The 18,922-nt window shown below is 37.1% G+C and overlaps 1 protein-coding gene across 5 annotated transcripts in view; it reads left to right on the top strand.

Annotated features, from left to right (window-relative positions):
- Window positions 1-18,922, top strand: part of ABI2 (abl interactor 2) — a 68,238-nt gene that overhangs the window by 19,536 nt on the left and 29,780 nt on the right. For all 5 annotated transcript variants that reach the window (XM_082313081.1, XM_082313079.1, XM_082313080.1 and 2 more), the window contains exons 2-3: window positions 7,712-7,879; window positions 16,139-16,315. In XM_082313081.1, coding sequence (XP_082169207.1) covers window positions 7,712-7,879; window positions 16,139-16,315 — 345 coding nt within the window. The remainder of the gene's footprint in view (window positions 1-7,711; window positions 7,880-16,138; window positions 16,316-18,922) is intronic.

Below are 18,922 nucleotides of genomic sequence, written 5' to 3'. Positions count from 1 at the left end.
TGCTTAGATTACTGTGTGATCTCAGCTCAGAAGGTGATGTGTTTGATTAGATTTAGAATATACAGAATTCACAATACTATGAGAGTACTCCTAATCCCATTTCTTTTGAGTTTTATTCAGAAGAGTTTACTTCAGTAACGTCATATTTAAAGGTGTTTAAATTTTAAAAGCACTTCATGTGAAATGCTTTCATTTAGGTGTTGAGGAGAGACTTTGGATACAATTGTGAAGAAATGTACTTTTCTGTTTGACAGATGTTTGTAAGGTGGGATGGTTTAGGTACCTGACTGTAACCTCTGTCTGTGCCTGGATGGTCCACCTACAACTCCAATTTCATTGTAGTACCAATTCTTGCATTGTGTGTTGTCAGTTCTGAGAGTAGTTCACTAATAAAAAAAGGAGACTAACATGCTCCGTTCTTCACAGATGGGACAAAAAGTTGTCCAGCAGGTTACTTTAGTTAACTGTCCAGATAATGTCATGTTAAAACTATTGTGAAGTAAAATATTCTGTCTCCAAAGTCTATAGCTACCATTTCTACTAAGCTGTATGCCAAATTATCACTCCCATTAATCTTGTTGCCTTCCCTGTTGCGTGGTCTCAGTGTATCTTGCTGCTTGTGTATTCTTTTGGATACAGAATGATAGAAAGTTGACAGGGAACTTATCAGTGGATTTGTGGAAGGGTATGTATGAAGAAATGTTTCCCATTTGTATCTGAAATGTTGTTTGCTTATGTTTCTTAACGTTTGATTAATTCATAATGTTTAGGGTGTAGAGTACATGTAAATGGGCATGCTGACTACCAGCTCTCCTTAAGTTTAAAATAAATGTGTATACATTTGAGGAGAGTCATGAGGCGATCAAGCTAGCCCTCCCACTTCCTAAAATAATGATAACAGCAATAATTACATGAATAAGTAATTATGTAGAGAAAAATGTTTATACATAGAGTTGAATTTGGAGATTATAGTATTACAATTGACAGAGAACAAAAAAATCTACCCCCAACTCCAAGTACTTTGGAGCTCTGGTTATACTGAAGAACAGGTAGACTGGGTTTCCCCCCCATGTTCAATGTACTGATAGAATATATGGATCCTCCTGCACACCCAATAGGGAAATTTTGAGGTTTTCTGATAGTTCTATGGCATTTATTTTTTCAGGAGCTCTGGGAGATCTCATTTCCTTCTGTTCTAACATGTCAGTGATTGCTTCTGCTTTTTCATGCTTGTTTCACCTGCATGTTATAGATCAACTACTTAACGAATTGTATGGTATATGTTTTTCATGCTGGGAATGAGTGGTTCTGGTAGTGAAGGAGTAAGGGATATTCTTTAGCAAGTAAGTATTTAATGAGGTAGTTTGTTAAAACAGAAAGCTATTGTATTTTTCACTGGCAGTTATGTAACTTTTTGGCATGATTTTGGCATAATTATTGGATAATGATGCTCAGTTTTCTTCGCAATCGTTTTTTCTAGCTTACGAAAAGACCTCAGAAAGCACTTGGATGGGCTAAGCAAATACCATCTGTGCAGTTGAATAAATGTGTGTAAAATATTTAATTATGTATGAGGCTTTCAGTAACTTCAAGGAATTCAGCAACAAATAAAATGGAAAGGATGATATAAGAGTTCAATCTTCTATTTTTCACAGAAAAACTGAAGCGTGCTTTGTGAGTATCACAGTTGGGCACATTTCGTACCGAATAACACAAGTTTATTGAACTCTGTGGCATGCAGCTTTTGTTCTTGAGGCTTCTTGAAGCTGATGCAACCCCAACAGAAACCTGAGGGGTTTTGCTTGCTGGTCTTAGACAAATGCTTGCTTGGGTTTATATTAACAGTAATCAAAGGAAACAACTGTTATATTGATTAAATGAACCTAATCTTCTGCCTCATTCTTAAAATTTCACTGTTACTTTTTTGTCACATATATTAAATATGAATTTTGTTTCACTAAACAGTACTGTTTTAACCAATAGCAAGATATGTATATGTTGGGGAACTGATTATTAGATTCTGGACACACTTTTCGGTGTAGTTAGTCCGATGTCAAACTGTGTAACTTCAGCTTCCACTTTGACATCTAAATATTACTATGTAAATGCATAAATTCATTTGGCCAAATTATTTTGGCATTTTGCATACCTTACTGCCTGTCTTACTCTCTCGTCTGCCCCACACTCTCCATTCAGTATAATTTTTTCTTCTTTGTAATTTGCTTTTATATTGCTTGTATAAATACAAAAGTTTGTATTTTCCTAGGCAGGAGAAGAAACACTGAGAGGTTTAATTCCTAAAGTAAAAGGATATCTTACATACTCAGGAGTCCAGGCCATTTCTTATGCAAATTTGGTAATGTAGTTGTGCTATGTAAATGGAACTTTCAGAGTGGCTAGAAAAAGTGATGCCTAGGCTCTGCATCCTGACATGAAAAGTAGTCATCTTTGCACTTAGTGCAAGTTGAATTCCACATCCTTTCTCATGCTAGCAATTTGGGTTATACAATCTAATATAAAAATGAGAAATATTTTCAGGTGAACATTTATATCATCTTTCCTGAGCTGTGTTAGACTTAGTGTCCATCTTTCTTTGGCATGTGGAAGTGGAAACTGTTAGTATTTCTCTAGTGTCTGAAAGCGAGCGCATACTATTGCACTGTGTATGTAATACATGCCTTTTCTGACTGAATTTGAAGTCTGTACATTCATAGCTGACTTGAATGACTTTGATCTGCTGTTATCTAAAAGCCCAGCGTTGTATAGAGTAGTCACTGTAGTCTATGTTGTAGCTCTCAGACTGGATCCATCCTGTCTATAGGTTTTTGTTTGTTTGTTTCCTGGACAAGGCAAAAAACCTGTTTTAGTAGTGGGTGCTTCCTACAAGTGGAAAACATTCTCCAGGGGAGAGCTGGGCAGAGCAATGGCTGCTGCTGTGTCTAGGTGCATGGGGTACCATTTCCTGCTGCAGCAGAGGTAGTAGCCTCTCCCAGTGGTAGCTGACACCATCCTCGCCCCATACGTGGTGGGCAGGAGCATCAGAGGAGCAATCTGTGGTGAGTTAAAATAGTGCTCTTGCTTACTGCTCAAGAGCAGGAGAACAGGATGCAGCTTTGTGACTCAGTGTGGACCACCTGATGTGTGCATTGTGTGGAGAAAAATGATAAACAGAATAGATGCTAAGCTGCTGTGTGTAAATTGGATAATGTGGGCACAGAAGACATCAATGATCCAAACATTTTATCTTTTTAAGGCTGTGAAGATGATCCAGCTGTGATGCTCAAGTATCTTCTTAAAATTGTTTGAAAAGTCGAAGATGAAAGTTTCAGAGGTGGAGACACAGCAGCATTCTTAACACAGTTAATGGAAAAATATTAAGTGAAACAAATGTAGCACTGTGCACAGGTGTTGTGAAAAAAAAAAACAACTGGTACTGGAGGGCTGGCAAAACTGCAATGATGTCTACTTTCCTCTACTTGTTTCTTTTCTCTAGCAAGAAGAGCAACTCTGGGTAGTTCTTCCCTCATTATTCTTGATTGTGTGCTTCCTTGTGTTTCTGTGGCTATGCAGTGGTCTGCATGAGGGAGAACTCATAATTTGGTTTATGGATCAAATAACTTTCATTTGGGACTTGCCTCCTGCTCTAATTCACTACAGCAAAGGGATTGTGCAGTTTGTGTTGGGAAGCTCTACTTCCACAGGTGAAACTAGATGAAACTTCCACTGATGAAACTAGAACCTGAGGCTCCATGATATGATTAGTTGCTCAAACCATAATTCAGCAAACATGATTTGCGCTTCCTTTGTGGCATCTACTTAGTTTTGCTAGTGGAAGTGTTTGCAAGTTTGCATGGCAGGGAAGATAATGGAATTGATTGGAGTTTAAAATAACCATTTGTTTCTTAGGTTATCTGTAAACTAGATTAGGTACTCAATCCACCATGCAGCCCTACAGATACAGTACTGTCACAACTGAATGGATGTGTTAGGACTAGGAATGAGAGGCTGACGATGTTGGCAGTGTTGTAGAAAACTTATTTGTCAAACAATGGCTTTGATTTCTTAAATTTAATATCCATTTTAAAAAAGTACAGATCAAGCCAATCAAACAGTTGGAAGCATTGCTTCCTTAAGAGTGATGTATGTATAGATGTTATGATGTCAGTTTTTTTCATAGGCATGCAGAAATTCATGTGCGTGAGAGCTAGATTAAAGGTATTTAAAAACTTTAAAATGGAGAGATATTCAATGGTCTGTTTCATGGCATTTAATTTAGGCCAGGGCACTGAAAACATACTTGCTACCAGTTCTTGATCATGCTGACTGCAACGTTTCTGAGAACTGAAGGGCTTCAAGGACTCTGGTTAATATCCTTAAATATTCATGGTAATGAGTCTTTATTTTGTTATAACAAACATAGCAGAATATGTTTCTCTTGTTTTCAATATTCTACATAGAAACAGTATTCTATAGGTTACTGAAACTACTGTAGAGAGGCTATCAGTTTGATTAGGGCCAAGGTAGTATTTTTATCTTTCTCTAGAGAATTTTGATCGGTGTGGCTATTGAAATAACTTTTTGTCTGCCTTACAGTCAGGTATGAAGCATATTGGCTGGTATTTTGGTTTTCTGAAGATCAGAGTATCAGATCTTAGTCTGATGAGGGTTATGTTTGAATTTGGTTTACTGTTAACTTGAAATCATGACCTTACTTGCAGAAATCCCTTTAGTTACATAGTTACATACTCAGATGGTTATCAGTGTACCATTTAGTTGTCTAAATCTGTTGCTAGGTTTGAGCATGGCAGCAGTTGTAAGCAATATAATTTTATGTGCATTGGGAGTATGCATGGGGAGCTTGTTACATAGGAGCATATGATAAGATACCATCTCTGGAAATCTACTTTCCAAATTTAAAGTTAGATTTTGTGCTAAACACAACTTAACCATTTCAAGTTAAATTTTAACTGACATTTATTATTACATCTCCACAGGGGAGCTTTAGATTTGCTAGAAGTATTCCAGACTGTTTTTCCTAGTTGTTGTGTGAGACCCAAGTTTTCATCTCTTGAAAGTTTTTAGGGTAAACTTGATTGTTTTAAAATGCTGTCATTAATTAATTTTTTTTGTTTTTGTTGTGAAATGGCTTGGCAATAGTCGGTTCAAATAGTCATTTTAATTTGACAATTCAACACATTCTGCATCTTTCAGTACACAGGGAGAAAGTTCAAACTTTAATTTTGCTGTGCCAAGCATGACTGGAGTTTGCTTCAGGGAACTTTGGGCTCTGTATAAAGGCCTGCAGAGCAAATCATAGTTGTTCAGGTTATCAGCCAAATACACAAACTAGACCTCTCAATCAAAAGAGTTTTTGTGCTGATAACGGTTCCAAATGTGTTTGTAGGATTGTTGTTTTATGAAATTTTTAACGTGTTTGAACACTGAGAAGCCGGTTCCTTGTTGGTTTGAACTGGTGTGAATGGGGATGACTTGAATTCAGCTGTTAGGCTACGTAAGTGGAAGGACTAGCTCTGAACACTTATTCATATTTGTACTTCTTTAAGCAGTGAAACCGTAGCAGAGGCTCATAATTTCTAAAATGGTAGATTGTTTTCCTTTTGTTCAAACACTTCAGCTATTAATGAAAAAATACTGTTTGCTGGCTTCCACTTAGCTATTCTGGATGTACAGTGTGCTAATGTAAATCAGCAGTTTCAGCTTCTATAAATAGACTTTGTCAGCAGCTGCAGGGCAAAACTGACAAGCTTCTGGTCATTTTTATTATTGCCATTCAGAAATTGCTTGAATAGCTGTGAAAGTGTCCAGTGGTATCTATGCCTTCTGTAGTGACATTTGCAGACTGAGCTTAGGTTATCAGTAGGGAGGAGGCAAGACAGAGTGAATTTATAAGCCAACAGTGTGAGAGCAGAGGTAGAGAGCTCTGTATTCCTTCATTTGGGAGTCCTTAAGCTGAGTTTGGAGCTCTTTTATATAAAAAGACATGCTATCCAGCTGGCTAAAAGTCATGAGTTCTTTAACAGGGTCTGGGGATAGCATTTATCTAACTTCTTTATAGCTGGATATAAGGCAGCCTTTACAAGCGTTCTCTATTGGGGAACATCATCATACTGTGCCTTGAGAAGCTGTCTCCTAAAATTTTCGGTTCCTTCTGCTGCTGGGTCTGGTTTTGTCTGCTGCATGGGAAAGAGCGAGCCAGGCAAGAATGCTTACCTTCTACAGCGTTTCTCCCCTCCTGCACCATTGTGGGAGCTCTTGTATGGCTGAAGAGCAGCCGCTGCTGTTCAGAAGCAGACTAGGAAGTGGTACCAGTGTGGCTTGCAAGAAGAAGGAATGCTAACAGGCCAACCAAGTTACCGTTGTTGTTTGTGGACACAGGAGAGGTTGCCAGGAAAGAAAGTGTTGAATATCTTTCATGTGCGCATTTAATTGAAGTCCCATGTCTGTGTTTACATGGGTGTGGTTTGTTTTTTTTTTTTTTTCTTGAAAGCTAGTGGAGTCTTACTACAAGGTTTTAGGAAGTATTTTGGGCTGTAAGAATTATTTTCCTGAAATAGATATATGCTTACTTTCAATGTTTCCCAAAGTACATATACTAAAATGGATGGTAGATTCAGCTTGTGCTGAAAGACATGGAATGACTTTATATTCTCCCTCTAATAAAAGCACGTCTTGAATCTTGATACCCAACCTCTGTGAATAATATATAAAGGAAAGGAAATTATGAAATATAGTACTATAACAGCAGGTGGGAGTAGAGAACATTTGTCAACTGTTGCTTTAGAAACAGCACCATCAGCCTGTGAGGTGGCTAAAGATCACCTAAAAGTGAAATTCAGTGTATTCCAAAGCCTTGGAAACTGGAAAGTTTCTTAGCGTCTTAATTGTATGTTTTACCAGTGCTTTAATCTGTATTCTTTGTACTGAATTAGATCTTAGTGATGTTAACTATTATTCAAGAAGAAACACAGAACCCTGACAACTAGACTCTTAGCTTATTATTTTTAATGTTTGAAATGTATGTATGTTTTTAAACTTCTAATGGATGTCTTCTGGCTTGATAGCTTAAATATTTTTAGGTGCTCTGCTACTAGAAAAATGGATCATACTAATTCATCATAGAAGAAAATACTGACAATGTGAAAAAGCACAAAACGTTTAAAAAGAAAACATGGACTTGTTCTTTTTAAAAATGATTCCTCTCACATTTTATTCAGCTACCATTTTAAGGGAGTAATTATAGTTCATTCACTGTGAACGACCATTTGTGGCGTTAATGAGGTCTAAATAATTGGGAGAGATGAGGAATATGGTATTTGCCAGATCCTTGCAGGCTGTTACGAGATCTAATTGAAGTACAAAGTTTAGAAGAACTAAATGGTTCTAAATAGTACAAACTTTAGAAGAACTAAAGAATAAGTATCTCAGAGTGCTTTTAAAGTTTATTGCTAAAATGCAGTATAAAAAGTTGCACTTTAAGTATTTCAAGAAAAGATGAGCGTGTTCTATGCTAGCTTAATTCCTTAATTCTTAATTTTGTGGAATGAATGGAAAGGAGGAAAAATGGTAACTTTGATGTAAAATTAGTTTGACTGGTGTAATTCTTTGTCCTTTAAAGACCTGCAAAAGGAGTTCATTCAAGAATCTTTGTGTGAGAGACTTTACTAAATAAACCTTTTATTTCTGCTTTTAGTCAGCAGATAAGCAGCGAGCCCTGGAAGAAACCAAAGCCTACACAACCCAGTCATTAGCAAGCGTAGCCTATCTGATCAACACTTTGGCCAACAATGTTCTCCAAATGCTGGATATCCAGGCATCCCAGCTTCGACGCATGGAATCTTCAATCAACCATATTTCACAAGTGAGACTTTTTTACTGATTTTTTTTTTTCTTTTCTCTTTGTTCTTGAAATTACACAGCGAGTAAAACTCTCACCTGACATTTTGTGACTGAGAAGAATAGTTGCATTTAAAACAGAAGGATGCATTTCTTCTCATATTAATTCTGGGAATGGGTCTCATTATGTGATTATGTGTCTGTGTTAGTGTGAGCATTTTACATAGGATACGAGATTAAATGTATTCTTGGCCAGTTTATTGTTTGGAGAGGGGTCCATTCTGCATAAGTGAAAAGCACAGAAAAATCACTAATGGAAAAATCAGAATATTATGTTAAGGGACAGATTAAGCTTTCCAGCTCCTATTTGGTGACTTACTGTACCTGGTATTTATTGGCTACAGCACTTAAAATTAAAAGAAAGAAATATGAAATGGATGGTGGAAAACAGTACTTGTCATCTTTTTACTTTTCCTGTTGCTGTAATACTGGTATCTAATGACAAAAGCGTAGATGACAAAAATAGTTTGCTCCTGGCTTTTCTTAATAAAATGCACTTTGCAATGACATGAACAGAAGGCAAAATTAATGTTTCAAGTTTGTGTATGGCTGCAGAACTCCTGCCATTGTTTGCAGTTTTTCTGAGCATCAATAAACTAAGCTACTGTTATCAGGAACCCATGTCCCATCACCACACTGATGAAAGAATTTTGACTGCCAGAATGGGCTGAGGGTGGATGATAGATTAATTGGAGGTTTACATGCCAATGATGGATTAAAAGAGAAATTAAGAGCGATGATACAGCACTTTCTGATTTTCTGTTACGGGAGAGATGGTTGGCATCCTTACGGAATATTTTGTGTCTTATTTGACCAATACATTTTGGCTGCTTGGCTGCTTGATCTCCATGTGATAATGTCATAAATTAAATAAAGAATATTGTGGTATTTAGAAAGGCCTTTGAAAGTAGGAGCTGTGTAAGGTAGGAAATAAGCAGATTGAGCTGATCTGTTAACTTGCTGGAGCTGAAAGGATTGCTGAGCTAGCAGAGGTTTGAAGCAGCAAAAGAAGTGAATAGTTTTCTGCTAGCTTAATGGGCTGAATCACTGAGGGGTCAGGTGAATTCCAGAGCAGGTGCAAAGGAAGGGGTGGGGAGGACTTTCCCTTCTTGTAGTAGTACGCTATTAGATTGCCTCGGTTATCTCATGCAACTGCATCCTCAAAAATAAGCTGAAAAGTTTGATTTTTTTTCTGCTACATGCTTCTTGTTAATCCATGGACAAGTCAATTCATTTTTTCCCCAGGAAATGTCAGAAATTACTCTGTATGTGTGTGCGCGCGTGCGTGTGTATGTGCTATATATATGCGCTATATATATATATGCTGTGTATGTGTGTGTATGCCTCTGTGCATGTATATAGGGGTGTGTGTGTATGTATGTGCTTCTTGACAGGCTAGTGCCAGCTGACAAGTATTTCAACTATTTGAGAGCCTGATGCAAAAGACAGTATACGAATAAAAATATTCAGAGTTCACTGGATTGTGCATTTTGGAGATGTGGAAAGTTCATTTTGTCACACAGTTTCTGTAAAGTAGTTTTTGGAGAAAGGCCCATAGCATTTTAAATTTTTTCCTTCTGAGAAGCAGATTGAGATGCTAGGTTAGATTGTCTTTGGCATTTATACAAAATGGCTAGTTATTTAAAATGGAGCACTAAATTACCAATGCCCAACACCTAATGAAGATGTATCTGCCAAAATTCATAGGCTGCACTTGAACAACCAAATAAAAGTTGGGTTTTTTTTAAATATAGCTGTAAAATTGAGGGGGTTTTTGTTGGTTTTGGGGGGGGGGTTTGTTGGTTGGTTGGTTGGGGTTTTTTTGGTTTTGTTTTTTTTTTGGAGTCTGCATCGCCCATATGTAGGATGCTCCCCAAATCTTCATGGAAGAAATGATATCAGAGGAGGAGACAGTACTCGACTTTCGGATATTACATACACGAAGTGTGTTGATCCAATGAACTTTATTAAGTTGAATTCAGTATGTTCGGAAATGGCTTCATCCCATGATGCCAGTGTTGTAGATGGTTATATTATCTGTCTAAATTTCAGTGGTTGTTTTTCTCTTAAAAATAAATTTATTTTCTCACAGTTTCTGTGTAATAAATAATTTCTTTTCAGGAAATTTGATTATACTTCTCCTGGAACAAGCCTAACCTGCAGAAGACTTCCTTGGTCTTTTTTATGTTGGATGTAAAGTTTAGTTGACTGTTTACTAGTACCACTTAAAAAGCCTCATGATATAATACCTCATTGCCAAATTATGATTTCAGTCAGTCTGACTTGAAATAGTGTCGGTAACGTAGAATAGAAAACAGGGCGGTAATTACCATCTGCTTGCAGTGCATTATTGCATTAATGCTTTGGTCAGTAGGTATGGATATTTAAGTTTAGAAAACACTAATGCAAATTATGATATCTGGATGTATAATCCTGCTTTTAATTCTGATTTGGAATTCCACATATTCTCCAAAGAAGGGAAGAAAATCATGTGGTTCTTAGTAAGAAAACTTTTTCAAAAGTGCTTGTTTTGTTCAAGTGTAGCTCCAACTGGAAGAGACGTGATTAACTCTAGAAGATTAAATATTCTAGTTCTCTGTTCATTGATAGAATGCCAATTTATATAACTTTCTATGTTTCCTTCTAAATGCCAACTTAATCAAAGAGCTGAAAAGGAAGCTGATAACCATTTGTGTTTTTTCAGATTATATATAGGTCCTGAATAAGGAAATTGTTACTATTGAAACTATTTTTATGCAAGTGATTAAATCCTATTGGTTTAAAATTTAGGATTACTTTGATTTGGTCTGAAAGCTGATGAATCTATTCTTATTTGCCTTCTTGTCCAGAACGAGATGATATGCAGCGTTTCATATTTGGCTGAAAATTTAAATCCTAAACACAGATCATCTGTATAAATATTTATACATGTTAAAAAAATTGTGTTAAAGTTTTCAAGTTAGCAGACACTGTGAAATGTTGCTAACGTCCAAGTTCTTTAAATTAATCTGGCAGATTTTCAGGTTTTAATATTTGTATGATGAGAAATTTTTTTTTCAGGTTTAGTTATAGAATACTCCTAGTTAGCAAAGTCATCTTTAAAACTCTTCTCTGATGCTAATTATATAACAAGCATGTTATCACAATGATGAGTGATAGTGATGAGTTATCTCCAATGGCACTGCATGATCTGCTTCATCCTCTTCTTACGGAATCTGACTCCCATGATATCGGCCGTGAGAACAGATATTGAATAGACTGCAGACTTGAACTTCTCTATAGTCAGCATGTGTTGCTTAGCTGAACTGTAGCAACATGTGTGAGCTGGTTGGTCTCTGCAGGTTCACTGGGACCTTCCATTGATAAGCCAGTAAAGGCTTGTAGCCATTTTCAGTTGTCTTATTCTTGCAATTTACAAGAATAGCCAAATGCTTTCAAAAATGGTAATGAAAATCTAATTTTCCACAGTATATATTACCTGTTTATGGAGCAAGTAGCTTTTCAGCATTTTTGTATCATTATGACCCCTTTCTTTGTGTATAAATTACATACAAGTTGAGTTGAGGCAGTTAATGTCACATAACATGTCAAAATTAGACAGTTACTCATTTTAAAGTAATAACCTAGTTTTCAAGGTAATTTGCAATTGGTTTGTTTAAATGCTATCAAATTAAATTAAAATAAAAGCCCAGCAACACTATAGTTAAGCAACACTTTCTTCTAAGATTTTTTTAAACTAAATTTTAAAAGCCCAGACTAATAGACTGATGATAGGTTTAAATTAGAATGTTTTAAGAAGAGGAAGAAATCAAGGCTTATGGAGACTTTTATTTATGAAATTTCATTACAGTTTAGACTTTCAAAGTGCTGTCATGGTTTAACCCCAGCCAGCAACTAAGCACCGCACAGCTGCTCACTCACTCCCCCCCCAGCAGGTTGAGGGGAGAAAATCAGAAGAGTAAAAGTGAGAAAACTTGTGGATTGAGATAAAAAACAGTTTAATAATCGAAATAAAATAATAATACTGATAATAAATTGTAATGAAGAGGAAAATAACAAAGAGAGAGAAATAAAACCCAAGGAAGAGAAGTGATGCAAATGAAAACAATTGCTCACCACCAACTGACCGATGCCCAGCCAGTCCCCGAGCAGCAGCCCCCCCGCCAACCTCCCCCTGGCTTTATATTGCTAAGAATGACATCATATGGTATGGAATATCCCTTTGGTCAGCTGGGGTCAGCTGTCCCAGCTGGGTCCCCTTCCAGCTTCTTGTGCACCCCCAGCCTCCTCGCTGGTGGGGTGGTGCGAGAAGCAGAAAAGGCCTTGACTCTGTATAAGCGCTGCTCAGCAGTGACTAAAACATCCCTGTGTTATCAACACTGTTTCCAGCACAAATCCAAAACATAACCCCATACTAGCTACTATGAAGGAAATTAACTCTATCCGAGCCAAAACCAGCACAAGAAATTTCACTTACAGGTAGAACAGAATATTTCTCAAAACTCTGAGTTCAGTGACTTTTAAGTGAAGTGGTAAATAGTGTTAACTTTAGAGTCCTAGAAATGGTTTAATGTTTTGTCTATTTTAATATTTACAGATCTTGAGACTGTTTTTAGTGTATTCAATATGGAAACGTGATGTTTCAAAATGGCCAGCAAATTCCTAATAGAAAAAAATGCAGTGGTTTATACTTCCCCCCCCCCCCTTAAGCTATCACTTGTCTTAATTGCAGGCATCTTGGAAAGCATACGAAAAGATGATAGTAATGAGCCTAACCTCTAACCAACTGTCATTTAAAAGCTTTTGCCAAAGGTAATGGAGCTATGGGGGAAAAAGTGTGTCATAATGCTGTCAAGAGTCTGAAATTTCTTGTTAGAAAACAGTGTTTTAAGTTATAGAAGGGCACAGTGTATCCCATCTGCTTTCCCTGACAGACTTTCCAAGCCAGGTGTTTTGTTAGTCTAGCTCTAACCCCAAGAATTTCTCAATGAATGTTTCTAAACTGCTGAATAAGCATTCTGCTAGCATTCTCCTGTCTCCCTTAAGGGATTGATGCTAGTACTGGAGGCAATAATTACCTGTGTGTTGAGGATAAATGTTTTAATTTTCTTCAGTAGCAGGTTAATCTTTGTTCCTTTCTGTACTAATCAAATACCTCAATGTTGCTTTCTGCTGTTTTATAGGTGTCTTAAGGTCTTATGACTCCAGTAGTCTACTAAGCAAGAAAATGAAATTTTTTATAAACCTGCCAGCAAAATGCTTTTCAATACAATTTTAGGAGTATGTACCAGAATTACATGCCATTTTTATACTCAAGTCACTCCATAGCTATTCAAGGTAAAGGAGACGTTCTGAATTGTCATGCAAGAGAATTCCCATTAGATGAGCTTCAGGTTTTAATTAGGTTTTATACATTTCATTGTTTGTTACTGTAGTTATGCCTCACTGATCACCTTAAGGATCCTTAAGGAAACGGGTTGTACTCACAACTCCTATGACTAATTAAAGAACCACACTTTTCATTCATGGAAACAAGTTTCCACAGTGCCAAGATACCATCGCTACGATAACCTATGTATTAAATATCTGTACTCGTATTTATAGATAATTGCGTAAGCACATACTAAAAGAACATCTTTAAAGTTGCAGAGGTCAAGCACTTGAAATGGAGAGAAAGGGAGAAATCGTCTTGCCAACACTGCACTAATTACTTTACTTTCTGATTTGTAGATCAAAATTAAGGCTCTGAGAGTGTAGTGTCCAAGGCATAAACTAGTTTTGAGTGCCCAGATTCAGACCCGTAAGATTTTGATGTTTCAGTACATTTGAAACATCATATGGCATTTGAGGTGCAGCTGCTATTGCAACTGAGGTTGTTTAACATTCTAGCAAATGGTATCAGAGGCCTGTGAGACAAAGAACATACAAGTCAATGTAATGTTTTTGCACTTCTCTAGTGACGTGTCTAGATCACAGATGAAGTCTGATATAATCGTTGAGATTGAATTCTTCAGTGGTATTAAACACGAGACTGTCCTCCAAGTTGTTGCAATAACATACCGTTTGCTTAACCCCTCAATAGATGAGGTGAGGATTCTGTAGATGATCTCTTTGGCATGACTGCTACTTGTTCCAAAACTTCTCCTTCCACTATGCTGCAAAAGCAAAGGTCTGGCACGGATAAGGGGTAAAAACCTGCAATGGAAGATAAAATATTGAATCGTACCCTGATGCAGAATGGTACACTTTTGGTACTCTGGCCTGGAACATGTTTATGTGTTCTGTTTGCACTGGTGCTTGTACAATCAATAATATCATAAGAGCTGTGAAGATCTGATCTGCACTATTGTATTGGAGGGTGGTATATAGACCTGGTCATCACAGGGAGCTTCGAGAAGGACTTTGGCAAAATTGGTTGGAGACTGGTTTGGCTGTTAAGTAGTCGTGGAAATATCTGTGTTTCTGTTAAGCTTCTATGAACCATGGATTTCTGCAGAGTTTATATATTGGCCAAATCTTGGTGGGTTTTTGTGAGGGTGATGTAAGATGTGTCCCAGATAGTTTAACTACCCCTATTAAATTTCAAATCATGCTCAATGAACTTGAGCTTTCCAAAGAGAGGGTTGCCGACATATTTTGACCTTCAATAATCTATTTTTCTGTGGCTTTGTTTTAAGAACTAGCTCTTCAGCTTTAGTAGAAACCTTACAGTTCTAGGCAGGTGGTACTAGAGGTGGCAGAAATGTACATGACAAAGCTGTCTTCAGTGCTTAATTTTAGCAAAGTTGCAAGATTTTGAAAATATGCTGCTGGGAAGTACTGGGTAATCTTGATAGGTAATAATTGAAGTTTCCATATAATGCCCCTGTTATTTGTGGAAATTCTTCTCTGGAAAGAATGTAAAGAAACAACTTCTTGGAAGTGGTTGGTTGTTGGGTTTTTTATTTATTTTTTATAGTTTTAAAGGTTGTGATGATTACACAAGGTAATACAGGGTCCATTTTGCTTGTTTTCCTATCAGTAACACAAACAAAAGGGTAAAACAGTGTAACCAACCCCACTGCCGCAATCCCTGCCCACAGAAAAATAAAATTAAAATACGTTATGAAGATGATTCTCATTTGTACCTGTTCCTTAGTTACTACAGAGCCTGTCTCCTAACTGTGAGAAGTCTTTCTGGTACCATTCATAATCACTGAAGTGGTAACAAGAAATCCTATGAATGTTTAGAAATCCTAATGGTAGTGATTCTGGCTGTTTTCTTACTCTTTTTTTAACCCTGGAGCTAAAAATGTTTGTTCACAACTCTGGCAAATTTCCATATAAGGCAAGCTGTTTTGTGAGCAAGGAGTTATTTTTGTTTTAAATGATGCAAGCGACTCCATGATTTAAGAGATTTTATTTTCCTGGAAGGGATAGATAGACTTTTTGGTAACTTTTTCCTAGTCTTGTTGCCTAACAAGATTCAAATATGTGTTTTTAGGCAATGAATTTTCAGCAGGCCTTTGTCTTACGCTAGAGATTCTCCTGTGGTACTCATTGTAATACGTGGAGGAAAGGATTTTCGGTGTTGGCCTTAGGCATTCTAAGTGAAGGTACTAGGCTTAACCGCTGGCTTCATTGTGGATAAATTAGTACTGAGCACCTTCTACAATCTAATCATTGCTTTGTGATGAGTGATTTGTAATGACTGAAATACCTTGTCGATTTGTCTGAGTTAAATTTTATTCTATCATATGACTACCAGTCCTAGTTCAGCAAACTGTTCTGCAGTGTAAGAAAACCTGCTTATGGTTTGTTTTTGAGGTCATAAAAATTAACGTTTGGGAAGGTATCCTTGCACTTCATCTAGTTGGAGACTATTTCAAAGACAAGCTTAGAGAAAAATTGTAAATTTAAAAAGGATGACTGAAAGAATTGTATAAAGCAGTGTCAGTAAATTAATGGGAACTACTAAGAATGGAAAGGAGAAGGAATTTGGCTGAACTGTAAAGAATGAGGGTACCAGAAAACCCAAAGAACCTGTGGCTATTAGTGTGGGTTTAGAGGTGGCAAGTTTAACAGTAAATTGAACAAAGATCATGTAATCAGGTATATGTAGTGATATGTTTAGCACAGTGTACAGAGATCTTAGAAACGTTGGAACTGATTTTATTTTTTTTTTTATACTGACTCTGTATTCAAATGCATACCACTGTTAGTAAATACACTGCGTCTTTTGTAGACGGTGGACATTCACAAAGAGAAAGTTGCTAGAAGAGAAATTGGTATCTTGACTACAAACAAAAACACCTCAAGAACTCACAAAATCATTGCACCAGCTAACTTGGAGCGACCAGTTCGCTACATCAGGAAACCTATTGATTATACAATTCTAGATGATATTGGACATGGAGTGAAGGTAGGTGATATTGTTAAAACAGCCAAACTGCAAATACGTTGTCTTTGTGTATTTTCAAAATAACCTGATGCTTTTCATGGTAATATACCAGTTTCTCCTTGCCTAGCCAGTGTGTCTCTAAACAGAGGAGTCCTGTCCACTTTGCAGTTGCCCCTTCCTGTTCCTTTGCCCCAGTGTTTCTAAACCTTGCAATCCCACCGAATCTTATTTCTGAGCATATTCGGGACTATGGGTCTCACCTTTTAAAATGCTGCTGAATACCTCCTTGTGTGATGCTGCTGTTATTGTTTGGATCAGTTGCCAGGGATATACCTGGGGACTGAAAGGCTAATGACTGTCACTTTTCTGCCTGAATTAGCACCACAAAGTATGATCCAGCTGTAATTGCCACTGGTTTACTTTGAAACTCGCCCAAAGAAAGGGTTTGCATAAGAAGTATTATGTGCTCCCTTTTCTTCTTTCTGTCAGTCAGTTATACCCATCTCCTGTGATGTGCTTTGTTAAAGTGAGCTCTCTACAACTTTTGTGCCATATGGGGTTTCAGAATGGGAATATTGCTGCCAAGTTTGAAGCCAGCTGGTTCTCCCTTTTAAGACTAGAAAAAAAGGAGGAATTTCAGGGCAGAGATCAGACTGAGACACAACTGGTGGCTGTTGTATGCAAGTGTTAGATCAGTGTACACAACAGCAGTAATATCGTGTGTGAGATTAGACATGCATTTTTTAAAAGGACATCCTGAATGTAAACACAGTCTCAGCAGGTGTGAGCTCATTGTTAACTTGTGCTGCCAGGAAAACAGATACGGAAATGAGAACACTGACAGTGTTAAAGTTCCAGGAGAAAAAAGGTAAATAACACAAAGCGGTGTCATTTTTACATGACAAACTAACAAATCTGTAAACCTGCTAAGTAGCAGTAAGGTAAGATGCTTCTTCCAGTCAAAGTACACCAGAATTTCTTTTGCTTGACACCTAACTGCATTAGGTTGTCTATGTTGTTCAGTTGGAACTGTCTGGATAGTCATTTAAATGACAATAGGTTGTTTAACCAAACTCTTAAAAATTCAAATTCTGAACAGTGCTATTTAAATCTTTCCCAAGCGATTTTACTCAAGGTTGTCTCAACATTCTGTTCGTTAACAGAAAGCCTTTTTTCCCCATTTCCTACCAAAAGAGTCAACCTCACTCTGTAACCCTAAACAGATGTAAAAAAGACAAGTGACTCTTTAAGCTTGATTTGGAAAAGCCCAGCATTAATAGCTACAGTTTTGACCAGGGAATTATTATCAGTCTTGTGTTAAAATCTACTGCCAATTCTTACAAATTTTGAATTTATGCAGGTCAGCAGAACTCCTTCTGGATATGGATGGAGCATATTAACCTGTAGGATTACTGTTGCTAATATTTTAATGATCACTTTTGTTTTAATGAGATTATTTTAGAACTCATTAAAGAATAGATTTTAATTGCTCTGCACTGAAAGCGCTGGCTCTAAACCATTATAATTGGTATCCCACTTACCTCAGTGTAGCAGAATCATGCTCACTCTGATGCAATGAATTACGTTCTTCTGAAAGAACATAGTTCATCAAATGGATGATGACTCAAATGCATATTTGCATCCATTTGTTATGCTTGTGATATGCTTGAAACATCTTAAAAATGATATTTACAATGTACTATATTTATGTAGAAAATAAAAAAGTATTGCGTACTTGTGAAACTATAAGCAGAGAACTTGACATCGTGCTATCCTTAACATTAAGATCCATAGAGCTGTTCCAATCCGGTTAAACCTGTGTTCAGCACAGAAGAAAGAACCACTCTCTTGCTAATGGGGAGAAAGTGGCCAGTTGTGCTTATGAACCTGTTGTTTTTGTTCTGCTTGAGTAACTGCAGATTAGTTTACTAGATCTCTGGCTGGAGAGCAAAGAGCAAAAAAAGAAAAAGGGTAGGAGCTTTAAATTTGCCTATCTATAGCTCTCTATTGCTTGAGCTGTGTCATTTTTCCCTTCAAATGAGTATTCAGAAGGAGTAATTGGATAAATAGCATTAAAGTTCCAGTTAGCATCGTGTGCTGCAGTCTGCATTCTTTGTCCTCTTTCTGCTTTTTCTGCTATAGGGCTTCCCCTCTAGTACTTGGACCAGAATTGTGCATTGTCAGGACAATCAAAGAGCTAATGCAGCAAGCATTCATTGCAACCCCTGACAAAGATGGCAGACTGGACAGAGAATTATACAGTAGAAAAAGGGAGCATCCTTGGCCAAGAAATCCAGTATGCCATATTGAGGGAAGTAGTATAGGCACTTGAGGACCTATTCCTTCCATTCAGAAATTCAAAGCATCAGTGGATACCATCTTCAGGAACAGGTGCTCTACAATATGGTTTCTTAATCGGTGAGAGAGAATTTAAGTGCCACTATGTATTTCCAGCAGTCCCTCCTCATCTTCCCTCCCTGAGGCTACAATGCTGCAAAAATCTGAAGAACCTTTTGTATTAGAGACTTGCTTTCAATTTTTTCAAATGTTTCCTGAGTTACAAAGTCTTCCAATCTGTTCTTCCCTCCAAAGACTTCTTTCGTCAAGAGAATGAAAAAAAAAAAAAAG

This window comes from Platalea leucorodia, assembly GCF_965183815.1.
Source record: "Platalea leucorodia genome assembly, chromosome: 5".
Lineage (NCBI taxonomy): Eukaryota > Metazoa > Chordata > Aves > Pelecaniformes > Threskiornithidae > Platalea > Platalea leucorodia.
Note: the sequence above shows the minus strand (reverse complement) of the source record. Positions and strands in the feature narration are given on the sequence as shown.